Here is a 14,644-nt window from a genome sequence, read left to right on the forward strand (position 1 = left end):
CATATGAACGTTTTTCTATAATAGAAAATGGAAAGATTAATCTTTAGAGGGGGAATTGAAAGAATACCTAACAAAAACAACTTGACACTTTATTGATTTTATTTTGGAAGGATAATGGTTAGGTCTCGAAAATCAAATTAATGATATGATAAAGCTGGTTTCTTAATAAAAAATTTTAAAAAATGACTGGCAAATATGATCAAATCCGCACAAATACAAACAAAACCTCCCTTTACAATTTCAGCGTTACTACATTTAAAATTTAAACACGCTATGGAAAATAAAATTTTGAAATTTACAAGTATTTAACTTGATATTTTTATCTCATTTCAAACAAAAAAAAAATGATCGAGCACTAACCAGAAATCATTCATTGAATCTAATTATTGTTCTCCCAATTGCTTTTAGACTAGGCTTCGGGTTTTCATTGTTAACTGAGGGTCCCATTATTGCATAGTTAGCTGTGCCTATTATCTGGTGACAATGTGATCGGAACTTTCCGCCCACAATGATTTTGTAACTTCCGATAGCATGAATGTGAACAAACTAAACCGAGTCCTTTTTTATTTCGATTGATCTTGATTAGTTAGAACTGAATATGATTTTTTTTTTTTTACATTTATCTCACATTAGAAATAATTCAGTTCAATTGTTACGACATCAGCACATTTTATTGTTAAAGTGCTCAAACATACTATCTCTAATTTTATTCATAAGATAGAGAGAAAATAATTTTTTAAATTTTATTCATAAGTTATTTTATTAAATTTTTATCATGGATTTTTTATTTTACACTTTATTAAATATTGAAAAGAAAAAATATATTATTAAAGTATGTATATTTAATAAGGGTAAGGTTAAGAACTTATTAAATTTTAAGGTAAAGTTAATATATTTTAAAATTTTTTTAATATTAATAAAATATATTAAAAATAATTTATAAATACAATCAAGTAATGAAATCATATGAATCTTTTATTTATTTACTGCATATTAAATCTGATCATTCTTCCTGTGGAGGGGGGAAATGGAATCGTTCTAATGTCTATCTAATATTCATTAAATTATGTAAGAAGTCATGTAAACCACTCATTGTGGACAAACCTGCACATCAACATTGACGATAACATAGGTGAGATTGAAAGAAAGGTGAATGTAGAATTTATCATAATAAAAACTCATTAATTTTATATTGAATATTATTTTATAAAAATACGCATCCATTGCTATTAAAAACTGAACTTTCGTTTTTATATATTTATATACATATATTTGTTTAAGGTCCCCTTATAAATTTTGTTAAGGTTTTCTCATAAATTTAATTTAATAAATTAAAATTTAATTTTTAATAATAACATGCAGTAAGTATTTTATGGATAATATTTAATGAAAAAATGATGATTTCTTACGTAGGGCCATAAATGTCATTTTACTTTGAAAAATTCTAAAGAAATACTAATAGTACGTATGATATCAGAAACCGAAATTAGGTCGGCAATCAAAGTATAGGGTGGGCCCACGTCTTGAATTTTAACACGGAGTGACCGCCGGAGCGGGTCCCCACCAGCATATGTTTCGCGTGACATTTGATGGGCTCAAGTTAATTTATCACTCAAATGTATGAAAAATTTTCATGGACAAAAAATAAAATGCTCCTTCCTGTGGCTGTAGCCACCTTTTAATTTTTTTATTTTAATATAAAGAATGTGAAAAGTTATCTATTATTTTTAAATTTTATTTTTATTATGAACTTAATTTTATGATTTATTGTGTATTATATAATGTTTGTAAAACCGAAACGGTTACTAAGCCAGAAATATTAATAATTTATGGTTCACATAATTCAATTAAATTGGACTAATGATCAAAACAATAACATGATAATTAAATTTAAAAATTATATATGTATTTAATAATTTAAATATAAGAAATAAATATGAAATTGTTATTCAACTTAAAAATAAAACTACATATTTTAAATTTATTGTAACTTAACAAGCTATATGATACAATATAATATTAAATAATTAAAAAAGGGTCATTTTCTTAAAAAAATTAAAAATGAAAAAAGGTATTTTTTTTAATAATCTGATTTTTGAAAATCGAAGTCGGTTCCTGATTCGACCTTAATTCAAAGTAGCACAATTCGGCTTAACTTTTTAAATAATTTTTTCGGCTTAACCTAGCTGTTAGCCTGACTAGTCGATAGCCCGACCATCCTATTCAGTCTGATTTTTTTATCATTGGTATTATGTATTGGTATTTTTTTTCTATTTTTAATAGGGTAAAGCGATTTTTTTTTTATTTTAACACATATATCATGAGTGAATTGTCATTTTTTATTCCAAAAAATTATTAAAAAGTACTTTATAATAAAAATCAAATGGAGTTCTCATCTTAACAAACTTTGTGATTATTAAAAAAAATGGATCTCATGAGATTAAAATTGTTAAATAATAAGTAACTTCTTAATTTTTGTCTTCTTTATAATCAATAGCCATATTAACTTGTCATCTAAAAATTTAAATCATAATAAATAAAAAATAAATAAAATTAAAAAATAATTTATTATTCCAACTTCACGTCATATTAAGCACCGCAAAATCTTTCAAATCAAATAAATTATAATAAGTACAGGACGAAGTAGAGCACAAAAATAATTCTGTGTTTAATTTGATTAGAAGATATTTTATGGTCAATCTTACAATTGATATATTTGTGCATATGCGCTTAATTTGATTATAATACAAGTTAATTTTGTGAAAAAGCATTATTATTCATAGAAAAAAAAGTTAATGGGTATTTTAAATTTTAAATTATTACGTGAATAATAAAATTTAAACTCCTAAAATGTGTTAAAAAATTTTCAACTTTTAAATTTAGAATGCTTGAAATTTTATTATTAAATTGGAGAAAATGACTATTAATTTTGTAATTATAAGGCATAGTAGCATGTTGACGTAATACTTATATTGAACCTTAAAAATGATTGCTTTTTCAAATGGCGAGATTCTAGGTGCTTAAAATTTAAAAATTAAAAAGAATTTTTATATATTTTAAAAATTTAAAATTTAAAATGCTATTCATGTAATAATTTAAGATATTCATTAAATTAAAAAAATATCTCACTCCTTTTATCCTTATATATAAGATATTTTTAATCAAATTATACAAACTAATAAAAGCTAATTATCTAATTAAAAGTACAATAATATTTTAATTTTATTTTTAATTATTATAAATATATAATAAATATATTTTTTAAAATAAATTAATAAGGATACTTATTTTTTTAATTTAATAAGAATATAGCAGTTTATTTATTAAAAATATACTAATAATTTTTTAATTTAAAAATAAAAAATATTTTAAAAAATCTCCCTTCATATTTGATCTCACATGCAATTTTGAAGTCATATTTGATTAATGGCATTGTCAGGGTTGATTGATTGATTTGAAGAAAGAAATAGTACATTCACATGACTACCACAGCACCACCAGCGGTGAAAGAGAAAAACAAAAAGAGACGCAAACCTTGATGAGCCATTTTGGCCCGGACAAAAACCATTAATGAGCCGCATTTCATAAATTTAAAATGAGAAAAATACCAAGTGAGGAGCCGCGAAGGACATTTATAACATTTAAGGCTGAATAGATTTTAAATTTTCATACAATCCATTAATCTTTAGACGAAATCAATTTTTCACATGAAATAACCAAATTATTCTTAAATTTTAAAATAAAAAATACTATGTGATCACCTTAAAAACTTAATATCCATCAAGCCACCAAGCCTGTTTAATTATACATGACAAAAAATATATATAAGTAGTAACCACTTCTATGTTATTATAACATAATAATATATTATTAATTTTTGAACAGCACTCGTCAAGCTAATGTTATTCGTTAATTTGACATGGTTAATTATAAATTGAAAGTTTTAAAATTTTTTATATTTTACTTATTAAAAGTCCGAATATATTATTGTTGATTGTAAATGTATTATTGTCAAAACGTGAGTGTATACTTATTGAATAAGGATTAATAGGTATGATTATACTCATTCATTTAGTTTTTTTAACTTGCTAAGACCCAAATAAATTACTATCAATTTTAAATGAATTATTGTTAAAACTTAAATAGATGCTCGTTGATTATGGACTAACACTTATATAATTAAGCATGTCCTATCCGTTTTTATAATTTGTTAAATCTAAATAAATTATTTTTGATTTTGAATAAGTTTTTGTTAAAACCTAAATAAATACTTATTGGTGAAAAGCTAACACATACAATTATGCCTATCATATTTATTTTTTTGACTTATTAAAACTTGAATAAATTATTATTAATTTCAAACATACTGCTATCAAAATCTGAATTGATACTTATTGTTGATAATTGAAAGGACATATATAATGAAACAAGTGTATGAATAACAAGACATTTGGGTTTTAGGTCTAGTGGGGCAAGTGTATAAACAACAAGACATCCAAATTTCGACAACAGCGTATTCAAAAGTAATAACAATTTATTCAAATTTTAACAAGTTAAAAAATAGATAAGATGTACTTAATTATATAAGTGTTAATTTTTCATCAACAAATATTTATTTAGGTTTTAACAACAACTATTCAAAATTGACAACAAGCCATTCATACTTTAATAATTTAAAAAAATTGATAAGATGAATTTAATTGTGTGTGCTAGCCTCTCATCAACAAATATTCATTTGTGTTTTGACATCAACTCATTCGTGATTAACAACAACACATTTAAACTTTTAATGAATAAAATGCATGAAGTTTTGGAACTTTCAATTTATAATTGACCATATAATATTAACAAGTAATATTAATAAAATAATAAGTACCGCTTAGGAATTAACAACAAGCCATTATGGTGTACTAACTTAGATATGGCTTAACAATTTAACATAGAGAGCAATCCTAAACTCATTAATAAATTTTGTCCTTTTTACATTTTTTTCTATCATTTTTTAAATAATTGACAGTCAATGTTTTGTTAACGGCAAAAGTCAAATTGCATAATTTTTAAAAATTTTAAAAATAATTTATATAATAAATGAGTTTAAAATCTATAATATTATTAAATATAAAGTTCGGGGGTAATTGTTCATTTATCCAAAATTTAATTAATTTTTAATTTTATCCTTATTAAATATTTAGATTTTAAAAATAAATTAAAATATTCTAGCATTTGATAACTTTTTTAACACTTAACAGGGGTAAAAATGTAAAATAAATACAATAATTATTGATATTCCCTGTAAATAGGAACAAAATAAATATATTTTTTATTTTATAAATAAAATTAGAGGAATATTGTTAAATAAGAACGTAATTGTGCTGTTGTGCGTAATAAACTCATTAATAACTAGTAAGGCATTTTTGTTTTGCCAGCATTAAATAAGTACTCCTAAGTGTTTAATAAATTCACTTAAAAAGAGCTTATTAAAAATAATTTTTTTATAATAATAATATTTCTTTTATCTCCACTCAAAATACCTCTCCCTGTAACGAGATTTTGCTTTTTACTGACAAAATCTCACGCGCTGCGAAGTCAAGTCTGAAATTGAGAGCAAGGCGGATGGACCCGCCAGATGATTCAGTGCCAGGTAGACGACGGAATTATGAGACTACCACTACCTCGCTGCCCTGTATCTGTCTCCACTCTCCACGTTTCGTTACGAAATTCAAAACTGAATCCAAACCCAGTACGAACTCTGATGAACTTGGCGTCACCCCATTGCTCACCGCATTCTTTCATTTTCATATCCTTCTTCGATCCAAGGAAGAAAAGTCACACATGATTCTCATTTTTTTTTTAATTGGTTTTTGGGTTTGGTCAAGACATGAGTCTTGTTCCTGCGTGCAGTGACTTGCAGATCATTTTTCATTTTCAACCACCGTAAATGGCTCAACTTCGTAATTTCACCCCAACATTAGGGCCCATTCACCAACCGATCCACCACTAGTTTCTCTCTTCTTCTCACTATATAACCAACACTCCCCGACAATGCTATTCTCCTCCTCCTCCATCATTTATTTATCGCTCTCTTGATCTAATCAATCCCCGTAACCGATATATTCCCGCTGCCTTCTCATTTTTTTTCTGCAATCTCTCCCCTTCACGCACCCGGGTTTCTTCAGGTTTGTACGTGTCTTACAATCCGCATTCTGTTTGGTTTTAGTTCATGTTCTTCTACGTTGATGACTGTGCATTGGGTGATCAATTCGGGAGTTTCAATCTGTTTGTTTCTGATTCCTTTCTTCGTGTGGATCTGGTGGTTTGTAGACATTGCTCTTAAATGCGCCCATTCCATGCTGGCTTATGTGTTTTAGCTGCCAAAGTTTATGGGTGTGCAAGTGCAATGATGTACTGTATGCTCAAAATTCTTTTTTTTTTTTTTTTGTTCTTATGTTGATTGGAACATGCTTCTTGTTTTGTTGGTGTTTAATTTGTTGGGTGAAACACTCATTCGAGTGGTGCGTGGGACCAGAGGCATTATGTGGACAGTATCCTTCGGAAGGATTCCCAGTTCTCACGTATCAAATGCAACATATCATCTCATGGCTGCAACGGTAGACCCAGGACTTATGATGTAGTTGTGCTTTCATCCCTGTTACCCTATAGATCAAAGTAGGAAAGAAGTATGCTGGATAACTTGAGTTGTTTACATGGTGAGACATGGGTAATTGGACTGTTTTGTCCGGGGTTCAAATGCCGATACCGCACGTTGATGATGAGTTGTTTGAGTGTAGTTATTGGTTATTAGGGAAGTCATCAAAAAGAGGTGCGGGAAGGAGCTAAAAAATCAAAGATTTTCTTGGTATGGCTTCAGAAATCGAGCACCCATGTCCAACCAGAATCTAAGACAATGTGCGATCTGAAAACCATGCCTTTTAATGATCCTTGAACCCTGAACGGGTGATCCATTATGCGGCTCAGTCTACAATAACAGTACATCCATATCCCTAGGGCCACGAAACAGCCTGCCACTGTGAGCCAAATTGTTCATGTATGCTAACATTTTAGAGTGACATGATTATCTTTCATGTCAAACTGCAGGCGGTTAAATTGAGGTGCTTTTAAATGAAAGCAACATATATACACTTCCCGTTCATTGTTTTCTCTGATATTACCGTAAATCACTTTGGAATTTATAGTTGACTATCAAAATATCCGTGTTATTAATCTTGATTCTTCTCTTTGTATTGATCAACCATTATTGATTCAGGTCTTTGCTGATAAAATATAAATCTGCTAAATATCTAATGGAGTCATCCTCTGAGGTTCATTTTTCTGGATTTCACATGAATGGTTCAGCGCAGAGGAATGCTGGCACGGAGCAACCTACAACTTCAGCCACTGACATGTATAAACAACCTTTTGTCATAGGTGCGTTTTCTGTGCAGCAAGCTGCTAATGTAGTTATAATGGTCAGGGGACTTGATGGTGGTGCGCTTACCATGTTTAATGTTTTTGCGAACTCATAAGTATAGGCTTAAAAAACTCCTGATGATCTGATTGCTTTGAAGCATAAACTGAGGGTTGCGAGAGTTCCTTGTTCTGTGGGGGCAAGATAAATGTCACCAACCCAGGCTTTTGTCCAATGGATTTGGTTCGAACCTTTGACTTTCTTCTATTGTATCCAAAGCAGCTTGAAGTTGAATGGATGAAAATCACGAGGCATTAAAATAATTTTTTGTCGAGTAGTTGAAAAGAAAATGACTTAACTTTAATTCATGTTTGCTTTGAGAAAATATGATCATCTTGCTGACAACTTGCAAATTAACATGAAATGAAAATTAGCATTCTATAAGCTAGTCTAAAGTATCGTCTTAATAATAGTTTGCCTATTTATTCTGGCTTTCAAAGTGGTCTGAACTTATTTATGAATGTTAGCACTGCTAGCATTGACGTTTTCTGTAATTCAGAGTTTGAAATATTATTTTTCCAAGATAATTGGGTATCATGATTTTCAAATAAGCTTAAATATCGCATTTTCTACTTGTTAGGTGTTGCTGGGGGAGCTGCATCTGGGAAGACCACAGTTTGTGATATGATTATTCAGCAGCTTCATGACCAACGAGTTGTGCTTGTTACTCAGGTAATAAATTATTTGCGAATATCCTTAATTAACAATCAAATTCACAACTTAGATGAGATTTAAAATTAGTGACATTATTGATCTTTGAGGGCAATAATATTCAGAAAGAACTTGATAGCCTCAAGCTTTCTTAATACAAATCTTATTATTTTACTGACTCTAATCTTTTCCCTGATTACTTTTTTCATGTTACATCTAAGTGTAAGTAGGTAGTTACAATGGTTAAATATAACTAACTATTTATTCAGAAAGCAAGAACAAGTGACAACAACGCCCAACGCACTAATATTAATCCCACACAACAACTAAAGCCCCTCTAAAAATAGTTGTCCTCAAGGATTGGTAGCAATGGCTGAAGTAGGAAAAACCAATGAATATTCTTTTACAACAAGTTGTAACTCCTAGGTTGTATCTTGAATGTTTCTATTGAATGAGGATTTATCATTTTCAAGATGTAAAAATTATTGCTTATATGATAGCAGCAAAAAATAACCTGGAGGACATTGTGTCTCAAAATGTGGGCTGATGTTACTTATTATATTTATAATTATAATTTTTACCATGATATGAGTTAATTATGTTACAGGATTCTTTTTATCATAATTTGACTGAAGAGGAACTTATGAGAGTCCAAGATTACAACTTTGACCATCCTGGTCAGTAAGCTTCTATTCCTTAATCTGCTACTATTTGCTACTTTATTTTTTTCAAATAATTTCATTATGTTGATGTAAAATTTATTTGGTTCTATGCATATTTAAAGAACCAAAGAAATTATGTATTGGATAAATGAAATTAATCTAGCATTTCTCTGTGCAGTGATGATTTTCTATCTCCAAGATCTAGTCAAAGTTCTTTCATCTATTCTATAACTTTTCTTTTAGGAATAATTAGATTGTGGGTCTTTACTTTGCATGATATTTGAGGTGAGCCTTAAGGTTCATAGCTTATAAATAGTGAGGTTTCCTATAGATTTTACATTATGCACACATATATACATGTGTATATATATTTAATACCGCATTGTATCTTCCATTTGGTTTTATGTATAATAACTAAGAATCAAAGCTTGATGCTATATTGGTCTGCATCATTGACATAGCACCTCCATATTGTGTTATATTCTAAACAAGAAAATATGAATAATTAAATTAAATAATTAACTAAATAACCAAACTAGAAATGGATGCCATTGATTTCTCTCTAATAGAAGAGGATGTCGGAACAATAGTTCTTTCACAAATGGTCAAGCCCACATCTGTGTTGCCATACTTGACTTGCATTTTGCCTTTAGGGATTGAACCCCTATTTTCTTTGCAGCTAAATTGAGAGATAGTTCACTCTATAAGGCCAAAATCAAAAGAGAAACTCACAGTTTGACAGCATAATTAATTAGATTTCAATTTCAGTATTGCATATTTGAATTATTTTTCTTTCTAAATCCTGGCATCGTTTCTAAAGCCATGCTGCTTAAATTATCAGATGCTTTTGATACCGAGCAATTATTATGGGTTATGGACAAGTTAAAGCACGGACAAGCTGTAGATATTCCAAACTATGACTCGAAGAGTTACAAGAGTGATGTGTTTAGAACAAGAAGGGTATGTCTTTGACACTTAAATTTTTGCCATGCAGTTTTGCCCCCTTCTGTTCCCTTTCTTGAATTCTAGTTGGCCTTCTATTTTTGACCTGTTGGTATCTTCCCTATGGAATTATGTTTTTTGCTTGATGATGGATGAAGTGCAGAAAACCTGACATGTTTCCTAATATGCATGACAAAGTCTTTTCTCTGCTTTTACTCCTACTTGTGAGAAAGTCCTTTCAGTTGGCAAGTGTGTTGCAGGAGTGTCCCACTTTTTTTCTCTGTTAGAATGATTTGGCTGACTAATTATTGCTAAATCATGCAGTGCATTCTCTAATAGAGGGCAAAGTAATTTTGAAATGAGTTATTATCTTGCCATCTCATGTTGCATAATATGTTTTTCAGGTGAATCCTTCAGATGTTATAATTTTGGAAGGAATTCTTATTTTCCATGATCCACGTGTCCGGGAGCTGATGAATATGAAGATATTTGTTGACACAGGTCCTTTATTGTTACTGTAATACTGTTCCTATTTAAGTAGTACACTTTATCATATCTTGCATTTTTTTCTGTAGATATATCATAATATTTAGGCTAGCTCTTGTATGTTGCACCTTCTAGGAGCCAAGATACCATAAAAAAGGCTATTTACAATCCAAACTTAAGCTATTCAATGAAGGATCATAACTAGTGTCATTATAATCTGACAAATAAAATGAAGTTGTTTCCAAACCAGCATGTTTTAGTATCTTCATTGCGTTGCTAATTTAGGATGTCACTTCTCATAGTAATGTTCAGTGCAGATGCTGATGTTCGTTTGGCTAGGAGAATTAGGCGTGATACTCGTGAGAAGGCTCGGGATATTGGCTTGGTGCTTGATCAGGTACCAAATCTCATTGGTTGAAACTCTTTGTACTACCATCAACATATTTTGGTCATTTGTTGCTACTCGTTTCCTAATTTTTTCGATGCTGCTTATGTTATCTGAATTGTCAGATTTTGTAAACGTAAGGAAGTCAGTGTTTTGCTGTGGATCAGTTACGGTGCAAGCTTCTTGACTAGAAAACCATTCCTTTTTGTATTTTCTGACGGAATTAAACCTTAAGGATGGATTTTGTGCTTATGAAAATAATAGTCAACCTTGTATATTCTTCTTTACAAACAAGTAATCTTTTTCTTTCTTCAATTTGACCAAATTTGATAGCTAACATTTTTATTATACCTGATGCAGTATTCTAAATTTGTAAAGCCGGCTTTTGATGACTTTATTCTTCCAACAAAGAAATATGCTGATATCATTATACCCCGTGGAGGAGATAATCATGTGGCCATTGATTTGATCGTACAGCATATCCGAACAAAGCTTGGTCAGCATGATCTGTGTAAAATATATCCTAATTTATATGTCATTCAATCAACTTTCCAGGTACCTCAATCTTGCTATTTATTGACATTTTAACCATTCCACCCCCTTCTTTTCCTATAGCTCCAAACTCTGCTTCATCATAAAGTTGTATCACCATGGTAATTTCTACTATGCAGATAAGGGGTATGCATACCCTGATACGTGATTCTCAGACAACGAAGCATGATTTTGTATTTTATTCTGACCGTTTGATTCGTTTGGTATGTATACAGGTTCAATTGTTGTTTTCTCAATTTTGTGGTGGCATGACATTTTCTTTATAGACTATTGGTCACAATTCCTGCACTTGCCAGGTTGTTGAACATGGCCTGGGGCACCTTCCATTTACAGAAAAGCAAGTAATAACTCCAACTGGTAAGTTGTTCTTTTCAATGCTTTATTGTAAAGGTGTTATTTGCTATTTTCCATGCTTTGTTCAATGCAGCTGAAGTGTTAGTTAAATAAATGCATTGAATGCTGTTCAGCCAAAGAGAAAAAAAGGGGAAAAAAGTGCTGAATACTATAATGTTTATACTGTGGCTTAGTGGTGCATCATTCTCCTCGCCTTCACTATTGGTTGTGTTGGATGTACATGACGGTTTATTGTTTATCAACTGCTGTCATATTGTCTGCTGGATTTTTATGGTGAAAACTGATTCGTTTCTTTCAATATGTAACTGCAGAGTCTGTATATACTGGTGTGGATTTTTGCAAGAGGTTATGTGGTGTCTCCGTTATCAGGAGGTACAAGTCTCTAGTCCAAAGTTGACATCACGGGCATTTGATTTTCAGATGATGTCGTCCTTGCTTCCAAATTCTGAAGAATAAATTTAAAGATACCCTCTTAGTTGTCCCAAAGTATATTTAAATATATAAAAGATCTTTGTCAATTTGGGTTCCCAAGTATCAAATTGTACAATTGAAATATAGATCATTTAGTTTCCTTTCGAGTCATAGAGTATTAAAGAAACTACTTTCAGCGAACCGGTGATCGCTACAGTTCTTTAATCCTTTAAAATCCAATTTCTGTTCTAACGTTATTATCCAATGTTGATTTCATTTCAGTGGAGAGAGTATGGAGAATGCTTTACGTGCATGCTGTAAGGGTATCAAGATTGGCAAAATTCTTATTCATAGAGAAGGTGACAATGGTCAGCAGGTTTGTGTACCTGCATGCGTGCTTGGTGCATGTGTCTTTAATTCTATAATCACTGATATCATACACTTTGATAATTGCGCAGCTCATATATGAGAAGTTGCCTAACGATATCTCAGATAGACACGTGTTGCTATTGGATCCTATCCTAGGAACAGGTTTGTCATTTCCATATTGCATGAAAAGAGCATTAAAAAAAAAAAAATTCGTAGCCTACTACAACTTGGTTCTAGAACTTTAGTCCTTCATTTTGGGGGGGGGGGGGAGAAAAATAGGGATAACGGAAAATTAGGAGAGAAAATTCTTAAAAATTGTTAAATGTTTTACTATTTTTAGTAACTTCTCTTCTTATTTTTTTCTCTTCCCTATTTTCTTACTTTTCCCTCAGTGCAAACCAAACAACGTTTGGTCTGTTCTTTTCCATTAGCATAAACTTTCAAATATTTTCTTCTTTAGGTAATTCTGCTGTTCAAGCAATTTCTTTGCTTATCAGAAAGGGTGTACCAGAGTCCAACATAATATTTCTCAATCTCATATCAGTAAGTGACTGGTTCATAATCCATCTATTTCTCTCAATATGTTTTTTATTTGTTTTTGAAAATATCTCAGGCCTCTGGTGGCCCCTAATTGCAACTTGCTTAAATGTTCTGATTTTGCCAGGCACCTCAAGGTGTGCATGTGGTCTGCAAAAGATTTCCAAGAATAAAAATCGTGACATCCGAGATTGATTTTGGTTTGAATGAAGATTTCCGCGTTGTGCCTGGAATGGGTGAGTTTGGGGACCGTTATTTTGGAACTGACGACGACGACGACGACCAACGGATGGTGGCCCCTCAAGAAAAGTGACTCTCAGTGCCAGATCCACAGTAATTTTTGGATGATTGATGCTCTCAATTTTAATTTTTGAATTAGTTTTGATATTTCTAATATTATTGAGGTTTCTTTTTATAATTGCTTCCCAGCAAGGACTTATGTGGTTCCGGACCTAATATATAGAAATGAATATATATATATATATATATACACACATATAGATATATTGATTTAATATTTTGCTGGTTTGAGTTTTAAGAGTAGTATGGAATTGGGATTGGAGGAGTGGACGTCGGATTAAAAAAATAGGTTGTTTAGTACAATGAATTTCATTTCAATACCATCAAAATTGATGAAAGTCACTTCTGTCTTCATTTTTCATAAAAAATACCCCGCTTCTTTGTATAAATTAAAAATGTTTTAAAACTTTATTCACTTCCATGGAAAGGGACATTAAAATTGCTTCTTGAATATCCAAGTGGATAAATTTTTATGTATTTCCAAGTCATCATGTTACACACGCTGGCAGCTCGCATGTCATTTATGCTTTGTTTAATATATTATATAAATAAAATAAAAGAGAGGGGTGTGTGTGTGTGTGTGTGTGTGTATAATATGTAAGATTTTAACATAATTCTCCCTCTATATATATATCGTAATTAAAGGAGCAATATTAACCCCTGAGGCACTCTAACAGGACCTCGTCATTTGTCCTTGGTCCAATTCATGAATTCAAACATGTAATGAGCCCACTTATTTTATTAAAATTTCTGTTAGTTATAAAAGTAACAAATGTTAAAAAACTTGGAGCCTGTCATATATCACTTGGAAGCTCTGTGTTGGACAGGGAGTACATGTAAAAATTTCTCTAATATTTGTTGCTTTTATATCTCTACTTTATGGAAGGGAAAAAAAAAAAAAATTCTCTACTTCAACCTATTCTCTCTCCACTTCAATCACGCACTCTCTTTTCATTAAAAATATTTCACCCTTTTAATTTCTGGTCAATTTGTCACTCTTGATTCAATGTAACATCCGTTTTACAAATAATTATTCCGCTCCGACATCAAATATTATGCTTTGGACTTGGGAGTCATGATTTTTTAGTTTAACATTAATTATTGATATTGATCAAATTTTCAATTGTTGAAAATTATAATTTTGTTTTACATTATGAGCCGTTCAATTTATGTAGTTGACAGTACCTAATAAGATAAGACTTGTTGTTGTGGGTAACATACAAAGGAAAAGTTGTTAGTTGCTTTAATGACAATTTCCCGTAATTGGAAAATAACATCCGGGGAATAAACTTTATAATTATCATGTATTCTTTTTATATTAAAAAATGTAAGTCATTTTTAACTGAATTTTACCTTAATAAAGTAGTTAATTATTTTCAAACTAACACTATTTTTTTATATTTATCCTTATTTAATAAGGTGTTTCATTTTAAAATAAATATGAGATAATTTATTCATTAGAAGCATTTTTGAAAAAGAACACAATGATTTTACTTTAAAATATTAAAAATACCTTACATTTTTAAGATT

General features: G+C 30.4%; 1 protein-coding gene across 3 annotated transcripts; it reads left to right on the plus strand.

Annotated features, from left to right (window-relative positions):
- Window positions 1–6,018: 6,018 nt before the first annotated feature.
- On the plus strand, window positions 6,019–13,306 carry LOC129317578 (uridine kinase-like protein 3). Of its 3 annotated transcripts, none has more exons than XM_054961892.1 (15): window positions 6,019–6,176; window positions 7,265–7,425; window positions 8,046–8,137; window positions 8,724–8,793; window positions 9,620–9,738; window positions 10,125–10,221; window positions 10,524–10,603; window positions 10,952–11,146; window positions 11,263–11,346; window positions 11,440–11,500; window positions 11,809–11,869; window positions 12,191–12,284; window positions 12,367–12,439; window positions 12,738–12,820; window positions 12,942–13,306. In XM_054961892.1, the coding sequence occupies exons 2-15, from the start codon at window positions 7,302–7,304 to the stop codon at window positions 13,125–13,127; spliced, it is 1,419 nt and encodes a 472-aa protein (XP_054817867.1). In that variant the 5' UTR covers window positions 6,019–6,176; window positions 7,265–7,301; the 3' UTR covers window positions 13,128–13,306. The 3 variants fall into 3 exon arrangements, 2 of the variants coding, with proteins under 2 accessions (XP_054817867.1, XP_054817868.1); XM_054961893.1 differs by having other exon boundaries at window positions 6,044–6,176; window positions 7,354–7,425; XR_008594984.1 differs by lacking the exon at window positions 12,942–13,306 and having other exon boundaries at window positions 12,191–12,267; window positions 12,738–12,814.
- Window positions 13,307–14,644: the final 1,338 nt, after the last annotated feature.

This window comes from Prosopis cineraria, unplaced genomic scaffold (assembly GCF_029017545.1).
Source record: "Prosopis cineraria cultivar Desert tree isolate PC_DT_omini unplaced genomic scaffold, ASM2901754v1 PC8, whole genome shotgun sequence".
Taxonomy (NCBI): domain Eukaryota; kingdom Viridiplantae; phylum Streptophyta; class Magnoliopsida; order Fabales; family Fabaceae; genus Prosopis; species Prosopis cineraria.